The 21,646-nt window shown below is 34.4% G+C and overlaps 1 protein-coding gene across 1 annotated transcript in view; it reads right to left on the minus strand.

Moving 5' to 3' along the window:
* LOC138715267 (zinc finger protein ZFP2-like) overlaps nt 1-21,646 on the minus strand; it is a 647,197-nt gene that overhangs the window by 312,556 nt on the left and 312,995 nt on the right. Inside the window, exon 3 of the mRNA XM_069848008.1 lies at nt 20,663-20,818. Coding sequence (XP_069704109.1) covers nt 20,663-20,818 — 156 coding nt within the window. The remainder of the gene's footprint in view (nt 1-20,662; nt 20,819-21,646) is intronic.

Raw genomic sequence — 21,646 nt, forward strand, 5'->3', positions numbered from 1 at the left:
AATTTTGATAAATAGTTTGGTTCTTGAGAAGGTCAGTTTCGTGGTCCATGTTGCCTTAATAAATATATATTTATTTTTTAAGTATAGCTGTAAGGATACATTTTTAACGAACGAGTAGTTTTTGCGACCACTTTCACAGGTTGGACATAAAACCTAAAAAAACCTATTTCACCTATTCCAAAAACCTAAAATGTTTTTAACCTAAAAATCCGGTCCCTAGTAATAAAGCTCTAATGGGCAATGAAGGAATGAGTACGGCTTTGCAAACAATGCAGTCGGAAAAAAAATCTGCGCAACATAAGACTCTAAAATGTCAGGTTAGAATCTAACTGCGATGCTGTTCACAGGGACTTACAGCTAACATAGTTGCGTGTAGAACTAAGTAACCGAAGGAAAGTAGGCTCGAAGATTTTTCAGAACCGTTCTTTAATGTTATTGTTTTTCATTATGTCCATTTCCCCCTCCCCTCTCTGTAGCTTATTAATACTGCACACGAAAATGGCTTCCTTTTACTACCAGTGGCCTTCCTAAAACAGCTGACCCGGAACATTTCCTATCTTGATTTCTTTGTCTTCTGTTCCCAGAATCAATCAGGGCGGGAAATCCTGTCAAGAAACGAAAGCGCTGCTACTACTCTTTGCTGATTGTTGAACAATATGGATCTTCTCACCGTAGAAACTGCATTCTTTGTTACGTGTTCTTTTTAGCGTGTCTGATCATAAAATAAAAAAGAGACAACTGTAATGAATTTATGCATACAAGCATTAAACTCCGGTTGGGATTATTACATTTATTGTGCGTGTTTCTGCCTAGTTAGTAGGCACAGTGTCGTTGTGGCATTTATGTATATTAATTTAATTAATTACCTGCTTTTTGTTTATCTTCACTGTAATACGAACACACAAAAATATGTTACATCGTTTTAATGTATGAATGATTGCTATTTAGAATACCTATCAATCTACACAAATGTATGCAGATTTGTGTGTGTGTGTGTGTTTTTACCCAAAGAAACATTTCATAAACTAGGTACAGAAATTGCTTCAGTAAATGTTGTAGGCCTATTTCCTGTAGGTGACCCTACATTCTCATGTTCCGTTAATGCCACATAATTAAATCTTCTCTGAATAATAATAATAATAATAATAATAATAATAATAATAATAATAATAATAATAATTTGTTATTATTATTATTATTATTCTTCAGAGAAAATAATAATAATAATAATAATTTATTATTATTATTATTATTATTATTATTATTATTATTATTATTATTATTATTATTATGGCAATGTCTTCGCTAATATTATTTGCATTATCTTTCTACATAAATTGGTAATACTTTTGTAAGAATCAACTCCTTTCCATAAAATATAATAGTTTTAATTCTTGTAAACTAATCATTGTAATCTATGTTCTTCCTTTTGTTGTTATCTCAATTATTTATTTTGTACCATAGATGTTCATTTTATTTTATTAATTATACCACTGTGCTGGACTTTTATTGGCCTATGGCTGTTGTCCAGCACATAAATAAATAAATAAATAAATAAATAAATAAATAAATAAATAAATAAATAAATAAATAAATAAATAAATAAATAAATAAATAAATAAATAAATAAATAAATAAATAAATAAATAAATAAATAAATAAATAAATAAATAAATAAATAAATAAATAAATAAATAAATAAATAAATGAGTGAGTGAGTGAGTGAGTAAATAAGTAAATAAATAAATAATATTATTATTATTTTCTCAGTATCTCGGGCCTAGGCATTTGTCTTCTTTCTATTTTCTCCGATTCCATATGTCCGTGTGTTGACGGACCTGCCAAGCTTTCTTTTCTCTTGAGAATTTCGTTTTGTAACTCCTTAACAATCTCACTGTCCTGCATTCGCTTTGAATCACCAAATTCAATTGATCTTTGCCCTTTATTGTCCCGTAAAATTCCTTTCTTTTATGCACCATTATCTCTGAATTTCTTTTCTTCGAAATTTCAATCCTACCCAACAGTAAAAATTTTACAGAATGCCTTAAATAGTTCAGTTTTCTAGTTAATAATTCGTTTACATGTGGTTTTACAGTGACTATTTCGTTCATGTTCCAGTTCATCAACGAAATGCAAGAAGCCCCTCAATTTGAAACCAGAGCTATCTATTACTACTTTATTGTCACTGCTGGCTTGTCACTGATGATTCACAAATATTTCCTGCTTAGTAAGCTACGTAAGTATTTAAGAGAAAATGAAAATTGTAGTGTGTCCATACAAATCAATTAGGGACAATATTTACCATTAAACTAAAAAATAATCAACATCAATTTCCTCAGATCCTCTAATTGAGGTTCTGGCTAATATGTACATCTGTTATCAGGCAGTGACGATATGTGTCAGAGGAAAAACAATTATTTATATCCATCTGAAGTCTGATGTGTGTAACATGTAGCTAATTGGCTATGTACGAAATGGAGGGGGAAAGGAACTGGCCATCCTACCCCATTATCTCCGGGCCTGGTTGCCTCATAAATGATGCTCTTTTGTATCACTTGTGAGGGTCAGACCTGTCTTCGGACAGTTGACTAAACAACAACAATTTCCTCAGGATTAAGTACACCCAATAAATTTACTTTTATGGAATTTGACTTCCTTAATTTTACATTTATTTAATTAAATGTACTTTGTTTTACATTTCATTATGTTCATAATAAAATGAATATTAAATTTAAATTATTCCGTTGTTCATGCCAGTTATGGATAGTTAGAAAATTTAACACTGGTTCCCTCTGATCGCATTTGTAAATACATATTTTCATTCTTTCTTCACGAGTGAAGTAGGCCAGGACAGCGAATTAAATGCAATAACGATGTAAGTAAGTAAGTATCTTATCCATAATATTGTACCACGCCGTGGTATCGTTGTCTAAAGCCTTGGTTTTTCTGAACCGACGCATGCGAGGTGCGAGGCCCGCCTCGCACAAATCTTGAATATACGAGAGATAGTGAATGGTTTCTATAACTGCGAGATGTGAGGTCTGCGTACCTCGCAACTATAGAAACCACTCACTAGCTCTCTTGTAGTCCAGATTTGTGCGACGAGGACCTCGAACTTCGCATCTCGCATGCGTCGGTTCGGAAAAACCAAGGCTTTACTGGGACATATGTAAGTAGCTCGGTCTTAGATTTAAACTAAAGAGGAAACAATACGGCTTATTAAAAAGAATATGAATTACCAGTACACGTTTTATATTGCCGATGAAGTATATACTGTAGTTAGTACAATAAATTTAGAAGATTCTAGTAAAATTAGGCCTATTAGAAATATTGTAGAAATTGTTGAATATGGTTTATAGAAAAGGTATGCTAAAGAGGTCCAGAAAGGCCCTTATTGTGGGAGAATGTTATGGCTCCTACTTCACGAAATCTGGATCCTGAGTAGCAATAAGGATATCAGTCCTGCGTATTGATTGCCATTGGCCCTATTGTCTATATTAATAATTAGTAATAATGTTAAAATAATAATAATAATAATAATTATAAGTACTATTATTTTGGTTGATATAGAAAATATTTCATTTGAGGCTAATCTTGTTGCATAAATGAATAGTACTAATATTCCAAAGGAAATAAACCTCTACCTATTTTTGTCAGAGGCTGAGTGAACTCCGGGCAACAGTGCTGCCCCATGTATTGGATCAATGGAAAAAAATCCATGACTTCATTGGTAATCGAACCCGCGATTTTGCTGCTTACAGCTTAATGTCTCAAGTGCAACTTTACCGCATGCCCTAAAGATGAGAATTAAACAATAAAAGTGTAAGATATTTTCTTGTTAATAAATTCGTTTCTACAAACGTTTAAGATTTCTGTTATCATTTAATAATATTATCGATATTAATTATATTCGTCATCAGGGAAAAGAAAAAATAAATAGATAAAATCTCGCCTTCTCTTCCCAGTTGACGTCCAATGAAGTATTATACGTCAATTTAAGAGTTTTAACATGTGGGATTTTTGTCTTCTCTTTAATCAGTACTTTGGTTAAAGTTTACCAAGTCTAATACAACTTCTATTGCAAGAAGTTACATTTTATCATGTGTTTCATCCCGTCACTAGAGAGGAGTCTGCCATAATTTCTTTCGTTATTTTCTCATGATAGGCATATGGTAAAATACTTCTGGTTTCATGTTTATATCGAGTGGATGAGTTAAGATATCTGCTATTCCAGTTCTGGTACCCCATCCTCTCTTCTGAAACATTGAAAATAAAAAAAGCATTTTGAAGACTGCAATAAATTGCCCGTATTTGCGTCGCTGTTGTTCTATATATGACTTCCCGCGGCGGTAGACTTCAAAGGAAATATCTTCCCAACACAGAGACATCCTCGCCTCTTTTGTTTTCCCTCTCTCAGTATAATGATGGCATACCGTTTTATGTAGTCCCCCTCCCTCCTCCGTCCTGTTGCTCCTGGTTACATAGTTTTAGCATATACATCGAACCATTGTGCTGTCTGTATTCAATGCTCCTCCACAGCTGCAAGGAGAAGACTGTATGGACGAACCGATTTCGTTTGTTTTCACTTCATTTCAATCAACCGGGGTTTTCTAGACAACGGCTTTTCTTTTGTTCTTCCAAAAGCTTAGCGTGTGAAAAATATGCTTTCAGAGCCGGCGTAAATTAGGAAAGAAGGTCAGAAAATCCTGCTGTCGTAAATTATATTGTATATTTATTTTTTAAGAATATAGACATAGGTTGCAAGAAACGAATACATTACATAAACAAACATACCTATATTTTCATACATGCATACATACATACATACATACATGCATACATACATACATACATACATACATACACACACACACACTTGGGTACGAGTATGTGTAGGCACACATAAAATAGGCTACATATACGAAATCCATAACGTTTTCATTTAACATTCACGAAAGCATAAAATATATGTAGGCCTACAGTAGTGGAAAAAAAACCGGACCGACTTTTGTAGCTGATTTTAGAGCCTTGTTCACTCAAGAGCACAATAGACTGGTAACTAAGACTTTCGTGGTTCGAATCCTGCCTGGGAAGGAATCTTTGTTTTGTTCCTTATTCAAATTTATTCCCAATACTTTTCGATTACAGCGATATTTTACTACTTAATTAACTTATTATTCCCAGAACATGAATTTTAGCAGCAATCGAAAAGCATTGGGAATAAATTTGAATAAGGAACAAAAAGAAGTTTTCTTCCCAGGCAGGATTCGAACCACGAAAGTCTTAGTTACTAGTCTATCGTGCTCTGGAGTGAACAAGGCTCTGAAATCAGCTACAAGGGTCCGTCCAGTTTTTTTTTTTGCCACAACTGTATATACATATACAAACATGCGTACATATGCCATTATTTCACTATATTGGAAAAACATTACTGTATCTCTTAAATGCCGGAGTTGTTCAATTTCTTTTTTTTTTTTTAATATTTTATAATAATAGTAATAATAATAATAATAATAATAATAATAATAATAATAATAATAATAATTTGTACTGGCAGAGTTAAGGTCATAGGGCTTTCTCTTTTACTCTACCAGGTGAGAAAGTATACAAGGAGTGAAAATTTGACAAAAAGTTAAAGAACAGGATACTAACATATTACAAAAAATAATAGCATAACAAAATCAACACTAAACAATATGAAAATAATACCATAATAGAAAAAAGAAAGTAAAATAAAGATCTAAAGATTGGAATGTAATAAAAGCAACTCAGTTTCTACAGATAGTTAACAGGGAAAAACGTAAGGAAGGATACAGGAAATGGAATAATGGAATGTAATGAAATAATAAAAAAATACCAAATTTAAATAGAATCAAAAATAAAAAGGGTACGATAATAAATTCATCTGGCGATAAAAAAAAAAGGAAAAGGAAGAAAAAGGAAACATATATCTTTACAAAACTATCGCAGAGAAAAGGGCTTATAAGTGAAAGGAATCTGAATTGAAAAAGTGCAACTTTAGTTTTAAAATGTAATACATTACATTTTCTCTATATATTTTTTTAAATCTTGTTTTAGAATACTCTGCTTTGTAACGAGTACAATATTCTGAGCACTTCTTTCATTTAGACAAGACCATGTAAGTTTTTCCCACACAAAGGTTCATGAATTTTTATATATACTTTTTTTCATGTGAAGATCTTTCTTTCCAAGAATTTTTATTCCGGCTGAAAAGCTAACATGTCGATATAGTCACGCATATCGGTAGCTCCATCCGTTATGCTTTAAACATGTCTCAACTGTAAGAAATATCTCAACAACATATTTCTACGTAGTTTCACTAACGAAGCCATCTTTCATTCAACTTACGCTCTTGTACTTACGTATAACAGACCTCGTTCCATTCTCAAATAAAAAAGATAAAGATTTACGTATTATAAGATCAACTTCCCTGCTCAGAAAACATACAGTAATACCCTAGAAACATTATTAAATATATTACTTGGAAGTCATCAAACACGTTATGAATTATATACGTAGCTAAGGTATCTGCATAAATATGATCTCCAGGACGGCTGTGCGCCTCAGCAGGTGGTTCCCAACCCCCTTCTTAACACCTTATAGACCCCCTTTATAAATTTTTATAAGTAAGAAGTTTATAACTTTATAAATTCTATAGAAATCTCAACGGCAGAAGGTCGCTCATAGTATATCTAACTAAAAATACAACTCTAATGTTGGTCAGTCGGTTATTTAAAGACGCTGTATCAACTGCGACATTATTTAGCGTCGATGGAATTGACGATATCGAGATGATATTTGATAAGATGAGATGAGGATTTGCTATAGGATTGTCTGAAATTCGCCTTACAGTTGTGGAAAGCCTAGGAAAAATCCAACTAGGTAATCAGTCCAAGCGAGAATCGAATCCACGCCCGAGCACAGGTAGGCAAACACGCATACCGCCTGAATAATGCCAGCTATTTCCTAAGACAAAAGAGAAATTGAAGGATTCAGAGCCATAGTGGGCCAAGCGCCACATATTAAAAACGGAGGGAACAAGAGTTAAAATTAAGTGAATACCATAATTCAAAGAAACATGTAGCAAGTAATATGAAGTATGCACATTAAAACTAAATGATATGTCAATCTTCATTGAACTATGGTATTAACTTAACTTTAACCCTTGCTTTCTTCTTTTTTAATAAATGGCGCTTGGCCCACTATGGTTCTGAACCCTTCAATTCTGGTCGTTAGGAGAATAAAGTCATAGCAAGCTCTCTGGAAAAATAATGACAAGAAGAAAGTACATTTCTGCAGACAGAAGAATGACTTCAGAACTTAAATTACCCTCTGATGAACGAATTACTTACAATTCTACTTTAATAATAAATCTACTACAAAATAGTGATGATGATGATGGTTACTGTTGGTATAGTTGTAGTTGTAGTTGCTGTAACCCCTTGACTTACCTTAGAACGGGATTCAGGACGGATCCATTTATAGTCCAGATCGGCTTATTTATTACCATAAGGGTGATACCCAACCATTTTCCCCATATTACTAGACAGCCTATAGTGGATTATAGTGATTTTATATTTGTCAGGTTTGATTTTATTTTACCAACTTTGTTTCGAATTTCGAGTACTGACAAATACGACAACTGGCAGTTATTTTCTAACTGCTAAGTTGGAAACAATAATTGAAGGGTTCAGAACCATAGTGGGCCAAGCGCCATTTACTAAAATCGTAGAAAACAAGGGTTAAAATGAAGTTATTACAATAATCCAAAGGAAACATATAGCAAGTAATACATATAAAGTATACACATTAAAACTAAATGATATGTCAATCTTCATTAAATTATGGTATTCACTTAACTTTAACCATTGCTTTCTCCGTTTTTAATAGATGGCGCTTGGCCCACTACGGCTCTGAACCTTTCAATTTTGGTTTACAGTAGAAGGAATCTGATGAAATGAAAGTAACTATGGTTGTGAAATTTGAACGTAATTAATAATTAATTAATAATACCTGTATTAATATTAATATCAATACATAATTCAGTTGTGTTGCGTGTGATTCCAATTCTGGTAAGTGTAATTAAATAAGATATAACTTATAGATCTAGGCATACTTGGTATGAAACATACATAAGTATACGGGCTAATGGACAGAAAGTGTTCAGAGTTTTATTAAAATGTCCAAGAGAGGAAATAGCATGGTAGCGACTTAGGAGTATGTACCGGTATTTTAAGTAGGGTATATATATTTCAAAGTGGTATTCTGTTTTCGGAATTCATACTAATCATTTCACGTGAGCAAACAGAATAGATTTTTATGTTAGGTCTTGTGAATCGTAAACTGTTCAGTCAAACCAATGAATTTCATGTTCTCAGACAGTTGTAGTAGTCAGTTCTCGTTTGGTTGTTGTAACGTATGCAAGCAGAAGCTAAAGTTACAAACTCAACAATAGCCAGTACGTTACAACAACAGATTATTACAACTCGTTCACCAATATATACACGTAAGTTCACTTCAAATAATACAAATTTCACATAAATCCTTTTACGATAATATAATTTACACAAGAATAATATCATTTACAGATTAATATGAAACTACATTTAGAATTCTTCTTCATAAACTGAATTATAGTAGCAATCGTCAACTTAATAATGGAAACGTAAACCTACATGTAAGTTTATTAATATTTATATTAACATTTTGAATTCCAATCCAAATAGCCAAAATATTTATTAAAATAATCTATTTCAAACTAAAATAAACGTATATATTTTGCAGATTATTCAAGAATGACTTAATAGCAGACAAATTTCATCAAGCACAAAATAAGCTTAAAACAACAAACAGAAAACGCAAAGTTCATTTTACATTACGTAGAATCATTACACAACTCAACAGACATCACATCAACGTAATATTACGAATTATTTTATGAATTATGACAAATATAAAATGAAGGTATAAATTACATCAACAAAGCTTTACATAAATTGATCTATATATTACAAACACAATATCATATATTTAAACACAAAGTTTGATAAATGTATTTGAATTTAAAATTGTGACAATTTAAAATACACATGTAACTGAAACCATTATAACATTTTAGTTTTATGTATTTCAATACTAAACAGAAAATAATTAGTTATACAATGTAGACTTATTTATAACCTAAAAAGTTTTCCAACAAGTGAAATACACACAACTCGTGTCATTATTACTTATTATTATAACACCAATTTGATTGTTCACTATAAGAGAAAATAAAAATTCCGCTATGTAAATTAGATATCGTAGAAGCAAATTGTATCTAATGATGCCGTAAAAGGCGAAAACATTTATACATTATTTTAATATTTAACATGTATTAGCAAATGTTAATATTAAATTGATAAGTCATAAGATTGAAAAATTAAAACATTATTTATTGTATATTAACATATGATTAGTTAGACGTACGTAAGGCGAGGTTAACAATAGCCGAATTCTCTTATGAAACACCACAGAATAACAAACCGACAACGATCAATCATCCATTGAACTAGACTAGATTCGAACCTACGCACAAGGCTTCAACGCAACTTTATTTTTTTCTTAGTCATTTTATAGGCTACATCACGGCCAACATTAAGAATTTACAGTATCAACAATTTCATGGAAATTCCTAATTAAAAAAAAATCTGCGGTCAGATATGTTGAAACCATTTGTGGAAGAAGGTGGATTGGAGGGGAGGGACCGGTCTTGATATTTACGATGCACTTTGCGGTTTCCTCTTTGTAAATGTACTTAGCGTGCTACTTACTTGGAGAATCAAATTCAAAACATCCAAAAAGGAATCAAAAAAGACGGGGGCATGCGCAGAGAAAGATCACAGCATTCTTCAGAGTTATAAAAACTTAAAACAATGGAAGCTAGAATGCCTCCTTCTTGGGGACATGTACCATATTTTAAAGACGGTAGAGCACGCTTCTATCTGCGCATTACTGGAATACCTTGCTTTCAAATCTCGCCGCCGCCTGCTTTATGTAAGATCCACACCATCGCATACAAGGCGCCATTTTCAGGCTCCACAATAAAATTTTTCAATTGTTCTTCATGAGAGACAAGCTATAACCTTCCACAGAGTTTAACAAACCCTTTCGGTCTTCATACAACTGTCAGTTGTTACCCAGCTGTCGCATTGTTGTGTGGTTCAAGTTCCCAATAGTCACTAATTCGATTACAGACTTGGGCAATAAATTTTCCGTCCTTGAAATCATTTGTAAGATATGCTAGAGCGAGTAAATTGCAATATGCATTGTACGACGTACGAAGACAAACCAACTGTGATAGTACAAGCAGTGGAGACGGTGCAGCTCTAATGCTACTTGAGAACCATGATCTTGGGTTCGAATCCCGCGATGATAATATGTTATGTTGTGTTTTTCATAGATGAAAATACGACGCAGTGACAATTTAACATTATGGGATTCAGATCGAAAAAAATCTCATAGGCTTATAGGAAATTCAAGGTTTTCGAGCATTAAGAGCTGTGATGGGCTAGCAGGGCAGGGCATGTAGCACGTATGGGCGAATCCAGAAATGCATATAGAGTGTTAGTTGGGAGGCCAGAGGGGAAAAGACCTTTGGGGAGACCGAGACGTAGATGGGAAAATAATATTAAAATGGATTTGAGGGAGGTGGGATATGATGGCAGGGACTGGACTAATCTTGCTCAGGATAAGGACCAATAGCGGGCTTATGTGAGGGCGGCAATGAACCTCCGGGCTCCTTAAAAGCCAGTAAGTAAGTAAGTAGGTGGGCTAGCAGTAGTCTTAAGAACAGTAGTGTGAGGGAGCATTCTTAATTCACTTATGATCTTATTCATAGACGAGACTTCTATTATTGCAACACTAATGTAGATCAGTGATTTGGTTGGATGTTCTAAAATAGAGAACCGAATTGTTAACCGTAAGGTTGACGCCACAGAAAACAAAATGAATTGGATAAAATCCGCGAAATAGTGTTAAAAAGGAAAATTCATTTAAATTATACATAAAAAAACAGATCACAATGATTAGGTCTATGTCACTGTGAATATCCAGAAGAAACAGCGAGAAAGGCCTTCTAACTCAAATTTTATGAGCTCTTTGGACCATTTTGATCTCAAGAAAAAACCAGAAGCTTGAAGATCTAATATCTATGTTGTACTTGATTCCCGGTGATACCAAGCACTTTTATCGTTCCCTTATCGCAGATGATAAAATCACCGATGATATTGAAGGGTTTAATTGTGTGGTTGATTTCGAAGAAGACATCAGTGACCAAAAAGCTTGTTGCAACACTAATGTAGATCAGTGATTTTGTTGGATGTTCTAAAATAGAGAACCGATTGTTAACCGTAAGGTTGACACCACAGAAAACAAAATAAATTGGATAAAATCCGCGAAATAGTGTTAAAAAGGAAGATTCATTTAAATGATACATAAAACAGATAATAATGATTAGGACTATGTCACTGTGAATATACAGAAGAAACAGCGAGGAAGGCCTTCTAACTCAAATTTTTATGAGCTCTTTGAACCATTTTGATCTCAAGAAAAAACCAGAAGCTTGAAGATCTAATATCTATGTTGCACTTGATTCCCGGTGATACCAAGCACTTTTATCGTTCCCTTATCATCGATGATATTGAAGGGTTTAATTGTGTGGTTGATTTCGAAGAAGACATCAGTGACCAAAAAGCTGAATAGTTCTCAAAATAGTACACTGGACTTAAATAGGTTACATATTACGTTTCTCTCTATTGCATTTGTGATGTCTGATTCATTGTTGCTAAATTTAGAATAGGCCTAATAGTTTTATAATTAAGCGATAATGATCCAAGCACCATTTTTTAACAAAATATAGCATAAAGCTTTCATATTTATGAGAATTAACATGTGCCTAGTAAAGTGTACATTATTACTTAATTTTCCACCAGTTTCGGAAAAAATAGCTTTTACATAGATTTTATTATGTCAAGGTTTAAAATAGAACCTTTGGGGAGGCCGAGACGTAGATGGGAGTATAATATTAAAATGGATTTGAGGGAGGTGGGATATGATGCTAGAGAGTGGATTAATCTTGCACAGGATAGGTACCGATTGCGGGCTTATGTGATCGCGGCAATGAACCTTCGAGTTTCTTAAAAGTCATTTGTAAGTAAGTAAGATTTACAATTGATCAATTATCTCAATTCGCGATTTTGGTGCTTGGATCAGTATTGCTAATCATCGTCCAATTGTTCTTCCTCCGACACACATCGACAAGTGAGATATACTGTCTGATAATAGAGGTACATATCAGCCAGAACCTCAATCAGAGAATGTTTATAAATATATGCATAGTTATTTTTCTGGATGTTGAATAAAGATATTATAAACATAAAGAACATGAAATACGATGTTATTTTAATTTACACGAACAATAATTATGAACTAGACAACCGGTAGCATGAATTTGCATATTAATAGGGGATTAAAAAAATTATAGAAAATTGGAGGTAATGAAGAAAGTGTGGGGCAGAAATTCGAGATTAAAACCAATTTCAGAAACAGGTATACAGCATCGTCTATAAATGTTGCGTTAAGTCCGTTCTCGTATCAGGTTACTTTCCGAGCATGGCCTCCTTGAATCTATGTTTTAGTAGGCGCTGATTCAAGGCCTCCTAGATAATGAGTAGAGATTTCTAAGCTACGCGCTGCTAACAGGTTTCTAGAAAAAGAAGAAATGAAAGGAAACGGACTAATTTTTTTTATGAACTTCAAGGAGTAAAAATAAGAATGTGCTGATGTCATGCAAAATTTATAAAGTGATTCAAGGTTCATTAGACAAATTAGCTCGCGTTATTTACATCGATGTTCAACTGTTATGAAGAACAAGGGCCATTAAACTTAAGGTAAATATTTGTATAGATGTCGGGCTCTGTATTTCACTTTGCAAAGCTTTCAAAGCTTTGGCGCCTGCTTCGAATTATTTTGTGAAGTGTTTTACGTCTCATATTCGAATGACCTAGGGTTCGGATTTAATGCAAGTTATACATGAAGATTTTTTTACTGTCTCTCGAAATACTCTGCATATTTTAGGTTCGAGGACCTTATATGCTAACAGTTCGAATCCATAACAAAAAATCGTAAACATATCCTGCACGGATTATACCAATAAAGTTTGTTCTGGCTTCATATTTCGAAAAGGAACAATCTAACGTTTCCTCTCCTTCTCCCAACATTTAAAATCAGGTTTAAGTTGCTTGATATTGTCGTAGTCGATTTCCATTATGTTATCGTTTGGATAATTGAATATATTAACTTTCCTCGTGATGAATAACTCCAGCAAAACGATAATTATAACTGTATAGAACATGACACAATGAATTACATAATACTCTGTATTAAAGTAATAGTGCGAATTTTCGCCACTGATTTGTTTCTTATAATAATTGCAATTAAATCAACTATGAACCAAGCTGTACAATATCAGGCTACAAAATTAGTAGATTCGAGTTCAATTGAAGGTAGGGGATTGGAGACCTATCCCTCTTCCTTTTCCTGAGTTTGTTTCGTGTTATCTAAAGCCTTGGTTTTGCTGAACCGACGTATGCGACGTGCGAGGTGCGAGGCCCGTCTCGCACAAATCCGGACTGCACGAGAGATAGTGAGCGGTTTCTATGGCTGCGAGGTACGCAGACCTCGCATCTCGCAGTTATAGAAACCACTAACTGTCTCTCGTGTAGTCCGGATTTATGCGAGGCGAACCTCGCACGTCGCATGCGTCGGTTCAGAAAATCTAAGGCTTAAATCGGTGATGTTGTAACATGTCGACTACGAATCCCTACAATTTGTGACTGTCATTATCGTAAAAAAAAATAGGATAGAAATGGCCAATTGACTCCATCCTTGATGAATAAGAAGAAGAAGAAGAAGAAGAAAAGATGATAATTTCGGTGAAAAGTCGACGACGATCTGTTTAACAGTAATATAATACCAAAGAATACACAAGAATGTCTATTTGTACAATGTTGTGTGTGTTAACGTTTCATAGAGATGAAACCACAAAACAAATTTTTTATTAAAATGTTATGAAAAGGACTAAAATTGTACAAATAAAAAAGAAGAAAATAATAGAAGCGAAGAACAATTGTGGTGGTTGGTTAGTTGCCTCAATTAAGCTACGAAGATATAAAAGTATAAAAAGAGGTAGTAAACAAAATTACAAGAAAAAATGTCTCACAATAAAATAATAAAATTCGGTCAATATTCAACAGTGTTAATTGATTTTTAAAATTCATGAAATGGAATAAAATATAACTTTTGTGATTATTTATTGTATTTTCTTGCATTTTATGAATTTTAAAAAATATCTCATTTAACATAAAGTTCTAAATTTAACTTAAAGTCATGAAACTGAAGGAAAAACTAGATATGAAAGATATTGATTCATAACAAAGTTATTCAATGAACATGGCTCTTAAATACGAAGACAATAATTATATTGAAGATATGGCAATATAATAATAGAGAAGCCGACACGGCGGTCTAGTGGCTATAGCGCTGACTTATAATCCTGTGAAACCGGGTTCAACTCCCATCGTATCTCTGAATTATAACTTGTGTTGGTCAAGTCCGTGATCCAGGTAGCATAGGGGCTTTCTCCGGGAACTCCGGTTCCCTGTGGCATCCCAATAAATCTCCATCATCTCATCTCATCGCGGGTGTAGTGTAGACCAGCCTCCTATGGCGCACCCTGGGCAACGACTCTATCGGTAAATTGGTCTACATAACTAGCTTCACTTGGATGACTGACGAAAGTCAAGTACTCACCATTAGTTAAAAATAATTGTGAAACTTGAACTCTCATTTTGACACAGAAACAGAGGATAAGGGTGTTTGAGAATAAGGTGCTTAGGAAAATATTTGGGGCTAAGAAGGTTGAAATTACAGGAAAATGGAAAAAGTTACACAATGCAGAACTGCACGCATTGTATTCTTCACCTAACATAATTAGGAACATTAAATCCAGACGTTTGAAATGGGCGAATCCAGAAATGTATATAGAGTGTTAGTTGGAAGGCCGGAAGGAAAAATACCTTTGGGAAAGCCGAGACTTAGATAGGAGGATAATATTAAAATGGAATTGAGGGAGGTGGGATATGATTGTAGAGACTGGATTATTATTAAAGAGGAGATCATGGATTGTAAGGAAGCATTGAATGACTCGAAGGGTGTATTACTCGGAGAGATTAATACGAGAATATATTCATAACTAAACTATTATGCCATAGGGATAGCGGGAAACCGTCCACAGCTTAACTGTTACCACTTCTCACCGTGAAACGAGCGGGCCCGGGTTCAAATCCTGGTTGAGACAGGTTATTTGGTTGAGGTTTCTTCCGGGATTTTCCCTCAACCGATCAAGAGCAAATGCTGGACCCTGGACTCATTTCGCTCTCATTACCACCTTCATTTGACTCAGACATTAGATAATCATTGCAATTGATAAAGCATAGTAAAATAAATTAAATAAAAAAAACAAGGGAAATCAGTCACAAAAGTCCTCTGCATATTTGTAGGCCTATTATCTACTACAAATATCTCCGGCTATTTCTATAATCGAATGAAGTTGTCGTTACCTAATTGGCAGCAATGTTTAGTTTTTAAAACGTTGAGATTTCATTTTATGAAGGAGTTTAAATATTTAAATGCTATACCATGGACTTTAAATTATTTTTTCTTTCTTTTCCTTAAAGTTTATTCTGATTTCAAATAGGCTCTTCATTCAGCGTTTCAGTTATTGTACACAAAAATAAAAAAATATATACAAATCAGATGGTAAGGGACATAGGTATTGAACAAGATAACTTTTAAATGCTAAAATTTACAATTTCGTCATGTGTTTAAGTATCCAACAGCTATAGCACAAAGTTTAAAATAATTTTTTTCTCCTGTGTAACAATTTTGTTATATCAGATTCTATGTTATTTTAGTTACTGAAATTTTTCTACAAAATATGCCTTTATCCAAACGGATTGTAGAGACATTGATTCAATTAGGCCTAAATTAAATGAAGCTTACTTGTTTCTTTTATTGGTCGTTTAAGCTCGCCTGTTACAGTAGGCCTTCCATACCAATACCTGTACGAAAGGGAACGATTCTATGGACTCACACACTAGGCACCGACACATTTGTCGGCTTCCCCTAGTCTGAGGTCAGCAGAGCGTAGGGGCCTCCATTGAGACACTCACAGGACAGAACATCCACCCATGCTTAAAGCGGGATTCAAACCCATGAACCTTCGGACCGCGCTGCCTAAGTGGACCGCCCCTTAGACAACGTAACTACCCGGTCCGACATCTTATGGAATTGTATTTTTGATGAAAAGTTTGATTTATTTTTTATTTTTCCAATATAGCCCTATTATTTAGTTTCCCCTCTTTAAAATGATACCGGTACATCACATATGATTATACCTACTCAAAATGTATCCATTTGAATTTTTATATTTTCTAAGAAGGGGTATAAAAGTTTTAATTTCAATGCTCATTCTTAATAAATTTACGGATTTTGGACAGAAAATAATAGACTACATATTTTTATTTTTCCAATATATTCTTTGATTTTTTTCCCTTTACCACATATTATGATACTGAAATTATATACATGTTAACTTTTAGTTTTTTCTGAGGACAGGACGTAGTATGTGTGTGTAAATCTTATTTTAACGCTCGTTGCCCGTAAGTTTATTTTTTTTCGTACAAAACGAACCTTTTCTCAACTTCTATTTAATCCAGAAAGCTGAAATTTTCAGGGAAGTTTTACATGGTACTGAAAATATGTTTTTGGAATTTGTTAAATCTGTGTAGATATTAAAGGGGATAATGTACTGAGAATTGTTGAAAAAAATATACGAATGCAGTAAAGATTATTTCTCAGTAAGGAAATAAATAAAAGAAATAATACTTTTTCAGCATTAAGTCAAGTTATGTTTTAATGAGTTGTAAAAAACAAGCTGTCTGGCTTCAACAGTTTTTGAGGAAAGTTAGTGTGTAAGATCTAATTTAACGTTGGCAAGATAGGCTATTTCATGTCTCCTTAAAATTATATTGGAAAAAAAAAAAACAATTAGTTCCAAAAATTTGGAAATTTTTCCACATCACATGTTTAAACTCTCGAAAAATCTAGAAGACAAATTAAAAATACGAAAACAATGTATGTACGAAAATAGAACTCAAACAACAACAACAACAACAACAACGTCATCCTAAATGTTATAAATTGTTATTCAAGTGCTGACAGCACAAAAGTTACAAAAAGTTTAAATCATTTTCTTCCACTCTCTTATTCACAAAACCTACAGGTTTCTATTAATTACTGACCCCTTCCAGCTATTCATTATTCTTGAACAAATCGTTTGACAAATAAATAGGCTATAGCCCTGAAACAAAACAATAAGAATGTCATGTCCTTGAAGCAATCAGTAGCTCACGTGTAGCGAAGAGTGGGATCCACTTCAGTTACGTTCTGAACGCACATCGTTAATGAGTATCCAGGGTTACAGACGTTATGTAAATAAGAGACCATGACGCGGTGATTTTAGCAGTCCCAATTCGTTCAAGTTTCGGTTCTCAAAACTCATCAAACAAAAATAAATAAATATAACCCTCCCGTATTTAAAAAAAAATGTGTAAACAAACAATTTATCCGTGTCTCGTCCAATGATGAAATTTCCAGAAATAAAAAACTGTCTAGGTGATCTAATGGCTGCCATCAGATCATTGCTCTTCTTCTTCTTCTTCTTTTTAGTGGGGGGATTTTCAATCTGCGGGCCCGTTGTGGCGTCTCGTGCGTGACGAATTGATACAAACAATTGAACCTCGTTAACTTCCCTCTAGCACTGCTGATGGAGTCTCCACTCAAAAAACCGGCAATCGCTGCGGAAACTGTAATTATATTCTCGACCACAGGCGCGCTGCCATTGTCCCGCCAACTGACCGTCCGTCCGTCTGTTCTTCCCTTTTAATAATACTGCAAGCTCCGGGACTCGGACCGGCCAGATTCGATATAATGACATAAGAACTTATAGCCAGAGGTGGCAACGAAATTCTGAATATTTCAAATGATGTGGATATCGCACTAATAGTAGCAGCAGTAATAATAATAATAATAATAATGATAATAATAATAATAATAAACAGACCTACAGAGATGGTATATATATATATATATATATATATATATATATATATATAATATACACTGTATTACATAGATTTCCCACACAACACTCAGGTCTTAAATTAGTTTCATCTATTTCCTATGGTCTTTTAAAATTGATTTTAAAAGCCAAGTGGAAGTTCTAAAAATGTTTCTATGTCTCTACCCAATATATTGCATACAGAATGTTTCTACAATTAGAAGAAAGGTGTTAAAATTATTATTATTTTATTTTTATTATTATTATTATTGTTATTATTATTATTATTATTATTATTATAACAATAAATTAATTTCATTAAGCTTATACTTTATGAAAGTACCAATTTCCGTTAATTTATGTGATTTCTCAGAAATGTTGACGGAAATGATTGTAAAGATGATGTATGTATGTATGTATGTATGTATGTATTTTATTTATTTTAGTAGGTTGTTTTACTACATTGATAAACATCTTAGGTTATTTAGCGTCTGAATGAGATGAAGGTGATAATGCCGGTGAAATGAGTCCGGGGTCCAGCACCGAAAGTTACCCAGCATTTGCTCATATTGGGTTGAGGGAAAACCCCGGAAAAAACTTCTGCCAGGTAACTTGCCCCGACCGGGAATCGAACCCGAGCCACCTGGTTTCGCGGCCAGATGCGCTAAGCGTTACTCCACAAGTGTGGACTGTATGTATGTATGACTGTATGTATGTATGTATGTATGTATGTATGTAGGCGTATATATGTATGTATGTATGTATGTATGTATGTACGTATGTATGTATGTGTTTAGTTAAGGTCCGAAGACTGGTTGGAATCTTACAAGTGACAGCAATAAGGGAGCATTCATGAGGCAACTAAGCCAGGAGATAATAGGGTAGAGTATCATTCTCCCCCCCCTGGAGGTGATAATTACAATTGTCGGAGTAATGGTGGTTATTTATGGTGTTAATTAGTTGTTTATGATGGTGATGGTGGTGATAATGATGATGGTGATGGTAATGGTAAGAATAAATTGGATGACGTTCATTTGTTCTCCCATTATCATCTGAGTTTAAAAGAACAGGCCACTACTTATGTTTGAGTGACTCCGAATCGATCGTCCGTCATAGTGGGTGTTCCTCGCGGTTTGCCCAAAGATCGGTAGGTAAAAATGGTGGTGGATTCTAGATGACTCACAGATCTGCATAATAGTCACCGGAGTCCCCCAGGCCCGTTATTGCCTGACAGGGTGTCGACTCTTGTAGATCTGTGAGATAAGACATACTACCACCAGAGGTTGATATACGGATTTGAAGGCTGGAGAGTAATGCTTGTTGTGGTGGGTGATGGGGCCAGCTTAGTCGGGTAGTATAATGGCACGTAATTCATTCCATCACTGAACGAAGAGTCTATTGGTGCTGGAGTGCTCAGGGATGCTACATTTTACATCAGATAAGCAGCTTTATAAATGTGGTAATTATAGCGATGATGAAAGTAAAACTGGTGATGATAATGATGATGCTGATGATGATAGTGAAGGTGAAGATAGGGGCAGACGTGGTTATGATTATGGTGATGGGTGGTAGAGTTTTGATTATGATAGTGAAGATGAATTTGGCGTTACTGGGAATGACGGTAATAAATTGTGATAGTGAAAATGGAGATAGTAATGATAAGAAGATGATGATAATGATGATGGCGGCGCCTATGCTGATATTAATAACAATGGCGGTAACATTGAACATGATGGTAACGTTGGTGTTGATGAAGATGTGGATGACGATATTAATATTGTGATGGTTATGTTGCTGGAGTTGTTGATGATTTTAATAGCGTTGTTATTGTTATAATTTATGTCATTTATGCTGGCGTAACAGAAGAATGAGGCTTGAAAGTGAATGCTAAGAAAATATGAAAAGTCCACTGCAAGAATGATGGATGTCATTTGGAATACATTTTGCAGGAGAAGTAATTGAAAGTTTGAAATGCTTAGCGCTCAAAGCTTAACTGTGATTTTCCGATCATTACTGGACAATGACTATCAGTGTTAATGCCATATAACTCTCTATGTACATTCTATATGTCTTAAGCTATGCATTGACAGTCTTGGTTCATTTTCGACAAGAAAGTGACATCCATCATTCTTGCAGTGGACTCTTCCTATGCAGTAAGTTAAGTATCAACACACTTATACCACAGTCTAGTATATACAGTCACGAAGCTTGAGTTGTGAGGGTGCTAGGAACAATAGACTGTGCCGGTACTATTTCGCATTGTCTGTAATGAGTTGATATTAGCGATCCTAGTGGTTAGCAACTATCTATGGATGCATATTTATTATGTATTGAGCTTCGTGACTGTATATACCAGACTGTGCTCGCACTTCGTAACGTGTTTCAACACACAGAAAAGGAAGTTCTTAGGAATGGACTCACCTTCCAGGATGGTGTCCATTGTGCGACGATACAACGAGTTTCTGAGATAGTGGACTGCAGGCATGAAGAACACCTCTTCAGGCCTCTCCGGCAGGAAGTACACCACGAGCTCCGAGTTGGCGGGGATGCTCTTCACGGCCTCGTACAACGGCTCCCCTGCAATACAGAGCAGCGCTCTAAATACTATATCTGCACCAAAAGCAGTGCTTTTAATCATGTACACTGTGAAAATCAGGAGTTGACCAAAACTTAGGAATAATTCTGTTGAAGCATCATAGGTCTACAAATATAGCACTTCAGAAGTCTGCAGACAGATTCAAAATGTTTTAATTAAATTTGATATGAATTCTGTCTTTATGTGAAACAACGAGTCAAAGTCAGGATAGGAGAAGAAATGTTAGGAGGAAGAGAAATAGGTAGAGGAGTACGTTGATACCCTTTGTCACCTACCCTGTTCAAAATCTACTTGCAGGATTTAGTGAAGAACTGTTTTCAGAAAATGGGAGGGATGAAAGTAGGAGGAAGAAGAATAAAGTGCATGAGATTTACCAATAATATGGCGTTTGTTACCAGAAGAAGAGATGATACTAAGGGATATGCTACTGGAGCTAAATGACAGCTGTGAGCAGTATGGGATGAAGTTAAATGCAAATAAGACAAAGACCATGATCATAGGAAGAAAAGTAAAGAAGGCAAACTTGCGAATTTTAAATGAGACAGTAAAGCAAGTGGACCGCTTCAAATACTTGGGATGTACTATGAGCGATAACATGAGATGCTGCCAGGAAGTCAAAAGGAGGAAGCTTTTAATAGAAAAAGGAGCATCTTTTGCAGACCTCAGGAAAAAGAACTAAGGAAGAGACTAGTGAAGTGCTTTGTGTGGAGTGTAGCATTGTATGGGGCAGAAACATGGATATTACGATGAAGTGAAGAGAAGCGACTAGAAGCACTTGAAATGTGATATGGAAAAGAATGGAGCGTGTG

This window comes from Periplaneta americana, chromosome 15 (genome assembly GCF_040183065.1).
Source record: "Periplaneta americana isolate PAMFEO1 chromosome 15, P.americana_PAMFEO1_priV1, whole genome shotgun sequence".
NCBI lineage: Eukaryota > Metazoa > Arthropoda > Insecta > Blattodea > Blattidae > Periplaneta > Periplaneta americana.